Source organism: Schistocerca gregaria, chromosome 5, assembly GCF_023897955.1.
Source record: "Schistocerca gregaria isolate iqSchGreg1 chromosome 5, iqSchGreg1.2, whole genome shotgun sequence".
Classification (NCBI taxonomy): domain Eukaryota; kingdom Metazoa; phylum Arthropoda; class Insecta; order Orthoptera; family Acrididae; genus Schistocerca; species Schistocerca gregaria.
Window position 1 is genome coordinate 235,770,272 of NC_064924.1, and position 14,625 is coordinate 235,784,896.

Genomic DNA, 14,625 nt, shown 5'->3' on the forward strand with positions numbered 1-14,625 from the left:
CGTTGGTCGACATCCAATGACTGTTAGTAGAATATAGAGTCGGTGGGTTCAGGAGGGTAATACGGAACGCCGTGTGGGATCCCAACGGCCTCGTATGACTAGCAGTCGAGATGACAGGAATCATATCCGCATGGCTGTAACGGATCGTGCAGACACGTCTCGATCCCTGAGTCAAGAGATGGGGACGTTTGTAAGACAACAACCATCTGCACGAACAGTTCGACGACGTTTGCAGCAGCATGGACTATCAGCTCGGACACCATGGTTGCGGTTACCCTTGACGCTGCATCACGGACAGCAGCGCCTGCGATGGTGTACTTAACGACGAACCTGGGTGCACGAATGGCAAAACGTCATTTTTTCCGATGAATCCAGGTTCCGTTTACAGCATCTTTATGGTCGCATCCGTGTTTATCGACATCGCGGTGAACGCACATTGGAAGCCTGTATTCTTCATCGCCATACTGGCGTATCACCCGGCGTGATGGCATGGGGTACCATTGGTTACACGTCTCGGTCACCTCTTGTTCGCATTGACAGCACTTTGAAAAGTGGACGTTACATTTCAGATGTGTTGCGACCCGTGGCTCCACCCTTCATTCGATCCCTGCGAAACCCCACATTTCTGCTGGATAATGCATAACCGCATGTTGCAGGTCCTGTACGGGCCTTTCTGGATACAGAAAATGTTCGACCTCTGATCCGCCCGGCACATTCTCCAGATCTCTCACCAATTGAAAACGTCTGGTCAATGGTGGCCGAGCAACTGGCTCGTCACGATACGCCAGTCAGTACTCTTGATGAACTGTGGTATCGTGTAGAAGCTGCATGGGCAGCTGTACCTGAACACGCCATCCAATCTCTGTTTGACTCAATGCCCAGGCGTATCAAGGCCGTTACTGCGGCCAGAGGTGGTTGTTCTGGGTACTGATTTCTCAGGATCTATGCACCCAAATTGCGTGAAAATGTAATCACATGTCAGTTCTAGTATAATATATTTGTCCAATGAATACTCGTTTATCATCTTCATTTCTTCTTGGTGTAGCAATTTTAATCGCCAGTAGTGCACATATCATCAAACGTCGGTTTTTTTCTTTTAAGAAAACCTCAACTAAGATAGGGCTATTCTTGTTTATAAACTATGTGTAATTAACAGAGAATATTCTGAACAGGAAATTGAGGAGGATAAACGACGACCAGAAACGTCACTTAATGAGAGTCGAAGTTACATGGCTGCCGCTCGGCAGTGAAGATGAGTGTGTTCGCACCACCGTGATGTTACGATAGGTGTGGATGGTTTCAGCGCCATCCAGCAGCGTTTTGTCAGGTCCATTGCGAGTAGATGAGGAAGAGATTAGTCTTTAACGTCCCGTCGACAACGGGGTCATTAGACACGTAGAAGCAGCTCGGATTCCCATTGCGAGTAGTTCTGTTTGTAATGAGTAGGTGTACTAGTTCACTCTAGCACCCGAAAGCGTTCTCTAGAGAGTGGCGTTAACCCTCTAACTTCGAAGTCTGTACTATCGATGGTTGACGATCCCGGACATTGGTTTTGCCCTCGATTCGTAAAATTGTTTGAAGTTTATTAGTGTAATTTTGTTACGTTCTATATACGGTGAATCACCTAAAACTTGCATCGCAAAAATTGCGAAAATGGAAAGTGCTATTCAAGTGTGATTTTCACAGAATTTATTGGTAGTCATAGGCTCGTATCGTTGGTCAATCAGCAGATTGTAATAATACTTATAAAGTGTATTTATTGAGCGGACATACACTTTTTTAAATGGAACAACGCCTATTGACATCAACAAACTAAAAGTAGGGTAAATTAGGGTGTCAGTGGTGTTTGTTGAAGGAGTATACTACGTGTTGTTAACAGACATAATATTTTGAAAGGTTTTTGCTCCGACACTTGTTTGCGTCTGTCAACCTGCGTATTTGCTAGGTACGATGTTGTTTGTTTGCTTACAGTGAGCATATATGTTCGCTGAATGCACTGCGCCGGCCGCTGTGGTCGAGCGGTTCTAGGCGCTTCAGTCCGGAACCGCGCTACTGCTACGGTCGTAGGTTCCAATCCTGCCTCGGGCATGGGTGTGTGTCATGTCCTAAGGTTAGTTAGGTTTAAGTAGTTCTAAGTCTAGAGGAATTATGACCTCAGATGTTAAATCCCATAGTGCTTGGAGCCATTTTTTTAATACACTGCAACTTGCTAGTCAGTATGTGACAGTCCAAGCTGTAGGTCATGAGTGGACGATTTAGATTTACCAATCCAGAAAAAGCCGACGTCCTTACGATGTATGGAAAGTGTAGGATAAATGCAGTTCGTTCTTCTATGGTCTATGCGACAAGATATCCAAAAAGACGTCAACCTCCTCGGCAATTATTTATGGAAGTGATTACGAGAATCGTGTTAACTTCTGTACAGGGGCATTAATACAGGATACTCATGATGTATCACGTATCTTTTTTATTGATAAAGCCACATTTACCAGCCATGGGCAGGTAAACCACCGAAACTTGCACTATTACTCTGTTGACAACCGCCGTTGACTTCGTCAGGTGGAACGTCAGCGTCCGTGAAGTGTAAACGTGTGGTTTAGGGTAGTGATCCATCAACTCACGGGCCCGTTTTTCATAGACGGAACACAGAACGCGCACAGGTATCGTAGCCTCCAAACACACCATTTTCCGCGTATGCTAGAAGACGTTCCTCGACAGACTAGAAGGAACCTGTGTTACCAACATGATGGCTATCCAACCCATAGTTCACAATGTACTACAACATGCCTTCACGAATTGTTTCCAAATCTTTGGATTGCAATCGCAGGGCTTGTATCTTGGCTGGCTCGTTCTCTGGATTTGACGCCTGTAGACTTTTTTCTGTGGGAAAAACTGCAAGACGCTGTCCACAAGGGCATAACTACCACACCCGATGGCATGCAACGACGTATTTCTGCAGCTTGCTCGGACATCTCCGCTGATGTACTAGAATGTGTGCGGAAGGCGTTCCATACCAGAGTGGAAGAGTGTTTCGCCGCTGCCGTTTGTCATTCTGAACACAACCTGTGATGATCATCTATCTCGTTATTGGTCAGACTCCACATAACTATTGTGTCCACTTGAGTTGTTCTTTAGTGTGTGCTACCACAGGTATTGAACAAGTGTTGGTGTGGGAACTTTTCAAAATACGATAGCTCCTAAACGACGCGCATTGACATTCTAATTTGCCCTATTTTCAGGTTGCTAATGTCAATAGGCACTGTTCGATTTGAAAAGCGTGTTTGTATAAAAAATACACTTTCTAATTACTATTGCAATCTAGTTATTGGTTAACAATAGGAGCCCCTGGTTACCAGTCCGTACGGTGAAAACCGCACATCTGTAGCACTTTCCATTACCGCAATATTTGCGGTGCAAGTATTAAGTGATTCACCCAGTATACATAAGGTGAACACGAACTCTTCCGATGAAATTTCGGAGGTTGTTCATGGATACTTTCTATTTTAGTATAATGGACCCGTCGTGTCCGGTCACTCACTACAGAGCAATACTATAACTATGATTTTTTTTTCAGTTTGTTACCCAAATTATCTTTCTTTCTGTGAGAACACCTTCACTGTGGAAAAGTCTGTAATCTGCCATCTCCAAAACCCTCAGATGCTTAAGTACCGCAACGTGGTTTCTGTCACTGAGCGAACATCTTACTCTAGAGTCGTTGCTTCGCTCTTCCCTTGCATTCAATGAACCCATACATGGACTGCGCATCAGCCAACCTTTCATTCAGTAAACCTATCTGAGGTGCTGTGCACCACTAACAGCTGGTACTGCCGGAGAAACAAGCCAGAAAATAAACCTAACAATACTACCTGACCACGATACTATTGGACTTGGACTTGCATAACCGCTACGAGAAACACACTGACGTCAGAGTAAACAATTGCATTAGAGACCAAGGAATGTGCCTCGCACTGTGTATGATTTCAAGACAACTGTGAGCAGATTATCAAATTTTTCAGCGTGTCCTCTTGAAATATCGGGATAAAAGCGCGCTATGTGCTGACGGAAGCGCCGTCATTCCCAGGTGCAATAATATTGTGGCCGACTAATGCTCAATGCAAGCTTGAGAGCGAGAGGTCAAGTATCTTGTCAGTAGCAAGGATCGTCAGTGAATGGGACGAATTTTGTTTCCAGAAAATACACACAGCGCATAGAGTGGACATTTGCCCTCTTTTGCTGATATTTTCAGTCCAGTGTGGATACAGAGGTATTTGGATGTAAGAGATCGAACGAAAAGAAATAACTCTGTAACTGGCGACTGGATACCACGGGTTCCCTCTGCCAAAATACCCTCATACCCGTGTTTTAAGAGGGGCTGAAATAAAAATACAGGGAGGAAAACACAATCACGACAATTAGGTTCTCCTGAAGAAGACGATGGAAGTTATTGTCGGAAACTCGAATGTTTACTCTAATTTGTAGCGGCAAGAAGACCGATAAAATTTTCTACAAGGCTGTCGTTGCGACAAAGTTGGTTCCCTTAATTGTTGGATTACAAGTCCACCTGCTACGCAAATAACTGTTTCTTATGTAAGCCCAAACACTTTTTAGCACCTTTGTGCCATCGCAGTAGGTATTCTTTTTCAGTCCTGTAAAATGTAAACACGTTTTAAGTGACAATTATTCATAAGATATTAGACCTAAAAGCAGTTTCTCCGTGTTGTTGTCTTTACCTTACTTTTTGTACACCGTTGGGTTATATTGGATAATCTGTACATTTCTGCATATTGGTAGCTTGTCATCTGCAATTAAATGGAGTTACTGTGAGTTTGGTTGGCAAGTTAACAAAATACTTAATTTTGTTGTGCGAAAATATTTCCCGACTATGTTTCGGGATTACTTACTGTTAGCTTTCGAACTATCCGCTCTCATCTCCATTCTCATCTGCAGTGGAAATGCACATACAAACACGAAAACTGTTTTTACAAAACTTTAATCAAAAGTAACATTCTTGCAGTATACAAAACACAATGTTTATGTTGTTGCTATCTGTTCATCCCTGCTGATGCTCACTTTTACTCAGAATCAGCTTGGTGCCATAGTTGAACTTTCTTTTACTATCTCTCTCTCTCTCTTTCTCTCTCTGCAGCGCGCCCCTGTGTGTGTGTGTGTGTGTGTGTGTGTGTGTGTGTGTGTGTGTGTGTGTGTATGTGTGTATGTGTGTGTGTGTGTGTGTGTGAGAGAGAGAGAGAGAGAGAGAGAGAGAGAGAAGATGGTTTTAGGCCTTATTTCATCAGATTAATTATTACTTAAAAATAATGTCTCCATTTTACAGAACTGAATAAAGGATACCCATTGATGATGCAGAAAGGTTGGGTACGGACAAGTGCGAGTAGGAATCACGCTCTGAGGGTTCTGTTCAAACTTAATTGTGTTCGTGTACATGGGTGGTTCATTTATAGGCTTTTATTAGTCAGTTTTCAAGTACCAAAATATCTGACGTACATGGTGGTATCTTTTGATTTCGTTGACTTGGAACAGGGCCATCCAAAGTACCGCTTTAAGGCGTAGCGTGATTCCGCTCTTTGCTCCGGCTCTGTCGGAGCTTCGCGAGCAGGAACACGGAGCACTTTACTCTTCTTTTGTGGGAATCTGTCCTGTCGTAACTAGAAGACAGCATGTGAAATTGTTAATTCTCAAGTAAATCAATACTCTGTTGAGCAACTGGGGATAGGCAGACTAAATAAACCGTAAAAAGGGATCACAATTCTGATTAAACACGTCGAAGATTCAATGAAGATGGTTATTACAATAGTCTTAATGCCAAAAAGGTTTTTAAATTCAATAAAACATTGGCAGTAAAGAAAAATGGACAAACTGGAAGGCAAAACCAGGAAACTGAATAACAAAGAAAATATACGAAATTAATCCCCCTCAGTTTTGTATTACTCTTTCGACATTTATTTACTTTTCTTTGCGTAAGGGCTTCAGTGTTGGGAATGACTGCTTCACCACAGCTCGGTCTCAAAACACATTTCAGATGATAATCCGATATGTACCATCCCAGTCGTGTTTTACAGTTTTATTAGCGAAAAGGACTGCTCTGAAGTTGGGGGTAACACAAATGTTTGTGAAAGTCGCTTGAAGTCTCTGACATCTACACTACCGCTCATTAATTTCAATACACCCTGGTATTTCAAATTTACAACACAAATTAAACGCTATTTCTCACAAAATATAATTATATTAAAAATGTATGTGACATCTTATAGGACTTAACTGCTAAGGTCATCAGTCGTTAAGCTTACACACTACTTAACCTAAATTATCCGAAAGACAAACACACACCACTGCCCGAGGGAGGACTCGAACCTCCGCCGGGATCTGCCGCACAGTCCATTAATGAAGCGCCTTAGACCGCTCGGCTAATCCCGCGCGGCTATAATTAAATTATCTTCCTCATATATAAGTATAATACAATCACAGTCATTATATTTTGCTTTCATCAGAGTATCCTCCTTTGGATTTAATGACTAATTCACAAACTCGAGGCATGCGGTCAATCAGTTTTTGTAGGTGTGAATATATATGATTCCACACATCCTTAACAATATTCCAGAGAAGTTCGTTGCTGGATATACTAACTTCCCTGATACATCTGTCGACTCCATCCGAGACCATTTCAATGGGATTACAATCGGGTCTTTCGGACGGCCATGCCATATCATTCAGTACTTTATGCCGACCGATGTTTCAGGTCACTATCGTGTTGTAAGATAAACCCTTTCCCTATTAAGCGCAACCCACTTCGTATTGCATCATAATCAAGTATGCGATAGTACTGCTTTTGATCCACACATCCTTCTATTTTCACAATGTCGCCAATTCTATCTCCGGCAAAACATCCCCAAATCACAATAATACCTCCACCGTGTTTAACTGTAGGTAGAACACACTGCTGAGCTACCATTTCCCCTACAAATCGACGAACAATTATTCTCCTTCTGGTTCCAGAAATCTCGAACTTTGATTCATCGATGAATAACATTTTCGTCCACTGTTCCTATGTCCAATTATGGTGTTTTCTAGCCCATTCAAGTCTCTTCTGTTTATTTATGGACCTTAGAAGGGGTTTTCGTGTTGCGACATATCCTTTGAAGCCGGCTTTAGTCAGTATCCTTTTTACTATTGCAACAGATATTGTTTCGTGTTCATTTCTACCAATTCTGCACGAACTTGGGACGCTGTTTTGAATCTATTTCTCTTACTGGTAATTCCGATATATTTATCATCACTTTTAGCTGTTTTACGAGGGCGTCCTGTCCTTATTGCCACCTGTTGTCTTCTGGCGCTGAAGGGCGTATTGCACTCCCCCTATAGACACACTACGCTGTTTCGAAATTTGGCGAATAGATAAACCTACTTGGCTAAGTGCTGCAATTGTAGCACGTTTTTCTATGGATATCTCCACTCGTGCAGCCATACTAGCGATATGCACATTTCAATGTCACGAAGGAACTGACGTGCAGGAACCACATGTTATGTATCGTAGCAATGCTTGCCGTTCACTTCGAACATCAAATTACTACAGGGGGCAACGCAGGTGCACAGGTGCGGCGTCCGTCGGCAAATAGGTAAACAAACATATCAGATAGGTGCATAACGTTTGCGTACACAACATTCTTTGTTGGGTGCTATTGTATGTCGATGACCACAAACAAAAATCATAACATGTGTACAACGGTTGTACTATTCCTTTGCTTCCTCAACCTTACCCACGGTATTAGACCTTTATTGGGTGCATTGAAATTAAAAAATGAGCTTTAGTGTATCTTTCAATTCTGAATTGCACTAAAGATCTATGATTTCCGTTTGAAGAGGGTGGCTTACAGAATCGGTGTCCAAAGAGTACGGGGCAGCGAAAACTCCTAAATCTGTTTCCAAGCGCGAAATATCAGTGAATCTTGTTTCAAATTCAGTACGCAGTTTTCTTTAAAGTTCTGTATAGTCTGCAAAATATGTAGCACTGGCAAAGTTTGTTAATGCTGACAGTTTCGGGAAGTAAGAGACGTTTCTCGCCTCCAGCTGCCTTTTCCAGAGCAACAGCTCGTCTTTAATGCCCCCCCCCCCCCCCTTGAAGTGACACGCGCAAGACGCGAAGATGCCCTGTCACATCAACTAAAAAGTATAAATCACAAATCCATCTGTCCCCGACAGTTCAGGAATACTTTCTTCCTTCATTTCCATGGATAACTATATTTCTTGGTGCAGTTTCATGATGATAATTTCTGCACGACTGAGCCAGCTAACCTCAAAGCGATAAGGTGAATCTCCATATTTACAACCGATATCGTCCAGAATCGAATTGAACAAGCGATAAATGAATCATTTTACTGGAATAAAATTAGTGATTTTTACAACCAGACTCATTAATTTATTCAGTATTATGCTTGTGGAACACAAACGTTGTTGATGAATTAGGCAATTATAGGGATAACCAGGAGATCAAGGTTCTTCATGTTTCGCTCGACGTGTGCTACAACGCCACCGATTTCGCCAGTCATAGCAGGAGCACCATCAGTTGCCACGGAAGTTAGTAATTCCCACGGCAGACCAAATTTCCCGATAACCGTTTCAAGTGCATCTAACGTGTCTTGACCCGTTTTTATGTCTTTCAGTGAGGTAAGTTCTAACACCTCTTCGCGAAATTGCAGCATTTTGTTTACTTTCCTAATGAAAATTACCTGCTATGCTGTATCTGACAAGTGAAGAAGAGTAATACGAGGTCAAAGAAAATGTAACACTGTCTTTAGCATCCATTGTCAGATGAGCCTCCAACTCTTCTGCTAATTCTTGAATTCAGCACATTACAGTGGCACGAGGAAGTGACACGAACTGTAGCTGCGGAACCGCTTGTGGGTACAGCTCTTCCGTCGCTTCTACAAGGCACTTTTAATAGATTCCTCTTTAGCAAATAGCTTAAACGGCACAGCTATCTAATGAGAAATTCTGTAAATAATCCGCACAGAAGAATATCTTCCAGGATGATCAACAACTTGCAAGTAATATGAAATATTTATATCAAATAATATAAGTAACATAAGCTTTCAAAACTGGCATGGTAATTGTTGAATCTAAGCAGTTTTGCTTCATTCCTTCCACTGCCACCATATTACAGAAAAAACTTATTATTATGTGCTACTTTATGTCATTTGGAAAGCTAGCGTTCAGTTCAGACATTATTGCCTTTCGTTCGTAGTCAACATATTTGACGTAATCTACCGCGTGGTTTACTGCGTAATGACGTCTTAAAATGAATTTCTTTATCTACTTTCCTTTATATAACTTTGTGACATACTAAAAATTTTACACTACCATCCTGTTCAGTAAAAGGGTATAACTCCTCCCACGCAGCTGATGGCCTGCTGTTACAGCTGCTTGCTGCCTCTCTCAGGTCTAAATGCGCCGACGTCTGGGATTGCCTCCGCTCTTTCCGTTGCTCTTGCCTGTTGCTCTGTTTACTTCTCGCAACTCCACTCTCCCAGTCTGTTTTCCTGAACCACCGTAATTTAGAAGCTTAAAATTTTTACACCACCAAGGGAACCAAGACCTTAGTATTTAACGCAAATTTCAACTTGATACCTTTCCTCATTTTTGAAAAATGCAAAACTGTCTTAAGTGGGGGCTTAATTAATATTTTTGCATAAAGTTTGATATACTATGATTACAAACATCTGGAAAACAGAGTATTGATATCTCCTTTTGCTATATTTTTACTACTCTTCAAATCTCTGTGAAAAGAAAATATCAAATCTTAAGGCTTTTCTCTTACATAAGTGTCGTACTATAGAAGTAAATGAAAAATTTTTACACAGAATGTTTCACTATAGTATTGACTAATTCCATACCAAAATTAAGTCTATAAAGGCACTGATTATTGAGGAAAAGGTACATAAAGTTACGAAAATGTAAGTTATGGGAAACCTGAATCAAAGATTTGGCATGTTTCTACTAGGCCTCACATGATCTGTGTGAACTGGTGTAAACGATAAGGATTCTGGTCTTCATCCTCAAGCTCTCTTTTCTTTGCTTCTCTTCTTAAGTTAACCTAATTTTGTAATTGAGTAACAATAATGTCAGCTGCCCGATTTCTCCTGTTATCGATTTGTTTCAATATCGGCAGTGTGAAAACTCCTGGATCAACTCCTAACCTCTGTAGAGTCCGTAGCCTGTCAAGATAAGCACAGTTAAAAACTATAAACAATACACTGCAAATTCGTCAGCAATTCCGGAAACAAATGTTGTCTTATTGCATGGTTTTCCTATCAAAGAATTGTAAATTTCATTAGGATTTTGAGTTTTTCCATGCTTAGACTATAAAAATAGAAAAATGATAAGAAACTTGTACAAAAACGAGACAGCAGTTATCCGTGGACGGACAAAACAAGAGGAGGTGCAGATACGGAAAGGTGTTCGACAAGATTGCGCGCTATCCCCTGTAATCTTTAACCTATACATTGAAGAGGCGCTGAAAAATGTAAGGGAAAATTAACAGACAGGTGTAGTAATTCATGGCCAACGAATAGATATGATAAGATATGCCGATGATATAGCTGTCCTAGCAGAAAGTGAAGAAGATCTTGTAGTCCTACTGAATAGAATGGATAAAGCTATGGGAGAAGAATACAATATGAGAATTAATAAAGCAAAAATAAAAGTAATGGCATGCGACAAAAAAAGATCAGGTGAAAGTCCAAGTTCATGTAGGCAATGAATTGCTTGAACACTTCCTGGCAGATTAAAACTGTGTGTCCGACCGAGACTCGAACTCGGGACCTTTGCCTTTCGCAGGCAAGTGCTCTACCATTTTTTTTTTTTTTAATCCCATTTTGTTCGCTTTTGTTCGTTGCGTCTGTTCGGGGCGGACGCCGTACGGCATCCGTTTAAGTTCGTTGATGATCGATTAACTCAGTTTTTTTATTACAGAGAGCGCATAACCCTCTGACCGAACACGCTGAGCTACCGTGCCGGCTGTCATCTGAGCTACCGAAGCACGACTCACGCCCGGCACTCACAGCTTTACTTCTGCCAGTACCTCGTCTCCTACCTTCCAAACTTTACAGACGCTCTCCTGCGAACCTTGCAGAACTAGCACTCCTGAAAGAAAGGATATTGTGGAGACATGGCTTAGCCACAGCCTGGGGGATGTTTCCAGAATGAGATATGCACTCTGCAGCGGAGTGTGCGCTGATATGAAACTTCCTGGCAGATTAAAACTGTGTGCCCGACCGAGACTCGAACTCGGGACCTTTGCCTTTCGCGGGATAGTGCTCTACCATCTGAGCTACCGAAGCACGACTCACGCCCGCTACTCACAGCTTTACTTCTGCCAGTACATCGTCTCCTACCTTCCAAACTTTACAGAAGCTCTCCTGCGAACCTTGTAGAACTAGCACTCCTGAAAGCTGTGAGTACCGGGCGTGAGTTGTGCTTCGGTAGCTCAGATGGTAGAGCACTTGCCCGCGAAAGGCAAAGGTCTCGAGTTCGAGTCTCGGTCGGGCACACAGTTTTAATCTGCCAAGAAGTTTCATATCAGCGCACACTCCGCTGCAGAGTGAAAATCTCATTCTGGAAATTGCTTGAACAAGTTGATAAATTTACTTATCTGGGCAGTAATATTACCAGGGATGGAAGGAGCAAGGCAGAAGTGAGAAGCAGAATTGCTCAAGGAAAGGCTGCTTTTAACAAGAAGAAAAACATCTTAACATCTAAGAGCATCAGCCTTGAAATAAGGAAAAGATTTTTGAAATCATACGTGTGGAGTGTGGCATGCTATGGGTGTGAAACATGGACTCTTGGGACAGAGGAAGACCAGAAGCTAAATTCTTTTGAAATGTGTTGCTATAGACGCATGCTCAAAATAAAATGTATCGACAAGGTCACAAACGAAGTGGTTCTGGAAAGAGCAGGTGAGAAGAGAAGCTTCTGGAGTTTCATTATTAAAAGAAGAGTACAATTTACAGGCCATCTATTAAGACATAAAGGGCTCATGAACACAATCATAAAGGGATATGTCAAGGGGAGAAGACCAAGAGGAAGACCATGGCTGAGGTACATGGATCAAATCGTGAAAGAAATGGGATGTAACACCTATAAAGAAATGAAGAGAAAAGCTGAAAGACGCACAGAACGGAGACAAGCTGCTATTGTTGCTGTTGCAAACCATCCCTTGGATGAATTCTGTAGAAGCTCTGAATGTGCTAAACACCGAAACGTTCTCCTCATTGTGACTGCATGAAACTGGAAAAAAACACTACAGGAATGAATAGTATGACGAAATGCAAAACAAGAAAAGGCCATGGCCCCGTGCAAACTTTTACACATTATTATTTTTAATCACACTTAGGGGCGAAATTGGAAAGTAATGTTCAGGAATTGAAATTTCAATACAATGTAGTAAATGTAGATCCATAGATCCAATATTTTTTATTGCAATTTTGATCGCTTCGCCTACGTTCCCCTTAAGAAGTGGACAGGCAGACGGACAACATAGTAGTCTTACAAGGGTTCTGTTTAAGTTATTAACGCATGCAACCCTAAAAACAGTTATTTGCGTAACAGGTGGACATTAAATCCTGTAATTTTGTCTGAAAACGCGGCCTTTGAAACTGTTTCAAAACTAAATGATGATTAATTGGTTCCGTTAACTGGTAAGAGTATTTTGTTTTCTTGCAGTACGTGAATCGCGCCGGCGAGAAGATATCGGGCTACAGCCAGCGCGAGCTGCTGGGGCGGAACGTGCTGGAGCTGAACCAGATGGAGGGCAAGGAGCTGATGTTCCAGCAGTTGAGCCGCGGCCGCGAGTGGGAGGGCACGGTGGCGTGGCCGCGCAAGGGCCCGGCCGCCGCCTCCGCCTCCACCGCCGCCATCACCGCCCCCATCGCCACCCCCACCGCTGGCAGCGCCGGCGGCGAGACGACCGCCGCAGCCACCCCGCCTCCCGTGCCACTCGCCTGCCGCGTGCTGCCCGTCGCCATCACCGGCAGGTCAGTCCTGGCACGGTCGCCACTCAGAAAACACTCAAAAAGTTTTAGTTAAAAAAATCAAAGTGCGACCGTTATGATAGTGTTAGACTGCCGGCACATACACTAAGTACACCACTATAGCGCGGAAGACTACGTATTCTGCACGCGACTCACAGAGAGCATTGCAGGGTGCCCCTGAGAGCTACAAAACCAAGAAGAATCGCTTCTCGGCTTTAGCAAGATTAGTACGTTCAGGAAACATTTCCCACACACAAATAAAGAAAAGATGTTACGTGGACATGTGCCTGGAAACGCGTAATTTCCATGTTAGAGCTGATTTTAGTTTCTTCCACCTACGCTCAGTGCAGCACGTTATCATGATTTCATACGGGATACTCTACCTGTGCTGCTAGAACATGTGCCTTTACAAGTACGACGCAACATGTGATTCATGCACGATGGAGCTCCTGCACATTTCAGTCCAAGTGTTCGTAAGCTTCTCAACAACAGATTTGGTGACCGATGGATTGGCAGAGGCGGACCAATTCCTTGGCCTCCACGTTCTCCTGACCTCAACCCTCTTGACTTTCATTTATGGGGGCATTTGAAAGCTCTTGTCTACGCAACCCCGGTACCAAATGTAGAGAGTCTTCGTGCTCGTATTGTGGACGGCTGTCATACAATATGCCATTCTCCAGGGCTGCATCAGCGCATCAGGGATTCCATGCGACAGAGGGTGCATGCATGTATCCTCGCTAACGAAGGACATTTTGAACATTTCCTGTAACAAAGTGTTTGAAGTCACGCTGGTACGTTCTGTTGCTGTGTGTTTCCATTCCATGATTAATGTGATTTGAAGAGAAGTAATAAAATGAGCTCTAACATGGAAAGTAAGCGTTTTCGTACACATGTCCACATATCATATTTTCTTCCTTTGTGTGTGAGGAATGTTTCCTGAAAGTTTGGCCGTACTTTTTTGTAACACCCTGTATATTTATGATAATACTAAGTCAAATCAACAACAAAAATTTAGACTTTCATACATGTCATGACCCTTACGCCATACTTAAACAGTTCATCCTCGTCATCCTTGACGACTACGTGTCCTAACAATGAAAGGCATTGTAAAATACAAATAAGGAAGTACCAGAGTCCTTACTGTAAACTTCACCAATATTAAAAGTATGGTAACTAATAGTGTTACGATTATTAATACTTTGAAGGCCACCAATTCTCTCAATACCACCACAGTGAACAATAGCCACTGTAAGCCATCCTGATCTTTGACCGAAAGCATCAACCTTTGTCATGGTAAAATTAGAAATACCACCAACAGATACACAAGAATCGTCAACCACGACCTGTGAGCCAATGCCCTTAACCTTCATTTATATATCACTTCAGTCACAAATTAAATGTTATAGAAAGGTTTGTTCTATCTTTTCAGTCAAAGAAGAAGCTTGTAAGACCTTTTATAAATTACTCTTATCTGTTAACTGGTTGAGCAAGTGAAGTGGTATCTTGGTACAATGCCAGCGTTTGTAGTACGAACCACAGCTTTACCTGTACAGTTACTAGGGTAAGTCAAATGAAAGCCTTAAAT

At 42.4% G+C, this 14,625-nt stretch overlaps 1 protein-coding gene across 6 annotated transcripts in view; it reads left to right on the forward strand.

Moving 5' to 3' along the window:
• The window catches only part of LOC126272075 (high affinity cAMP-specific and IBMX-insensitive 3',5'-cyclic phosphodiesterase 8), a 1,931,196-nt gene that overhangs the window by 1,651,479 nt on the left and 265,092 nt on the right, over positions 1 to 14,625 (forward strand). For all 6 annotated transcript variants that reach the window (XM_049974623.1, XM_049974624.1, XM_049974622.1 and 3 more), the window contains one exon: positions 12,733 to 13,043. In XM_049974623.1, coding sequence (XP_049830580.1) covers positions 12,733 to 13,043 — 311 coding nt within the window. The remainder of the gene's footprint in view (positions 1 to 12,732; positions 13,044 to 14,625) is intronic.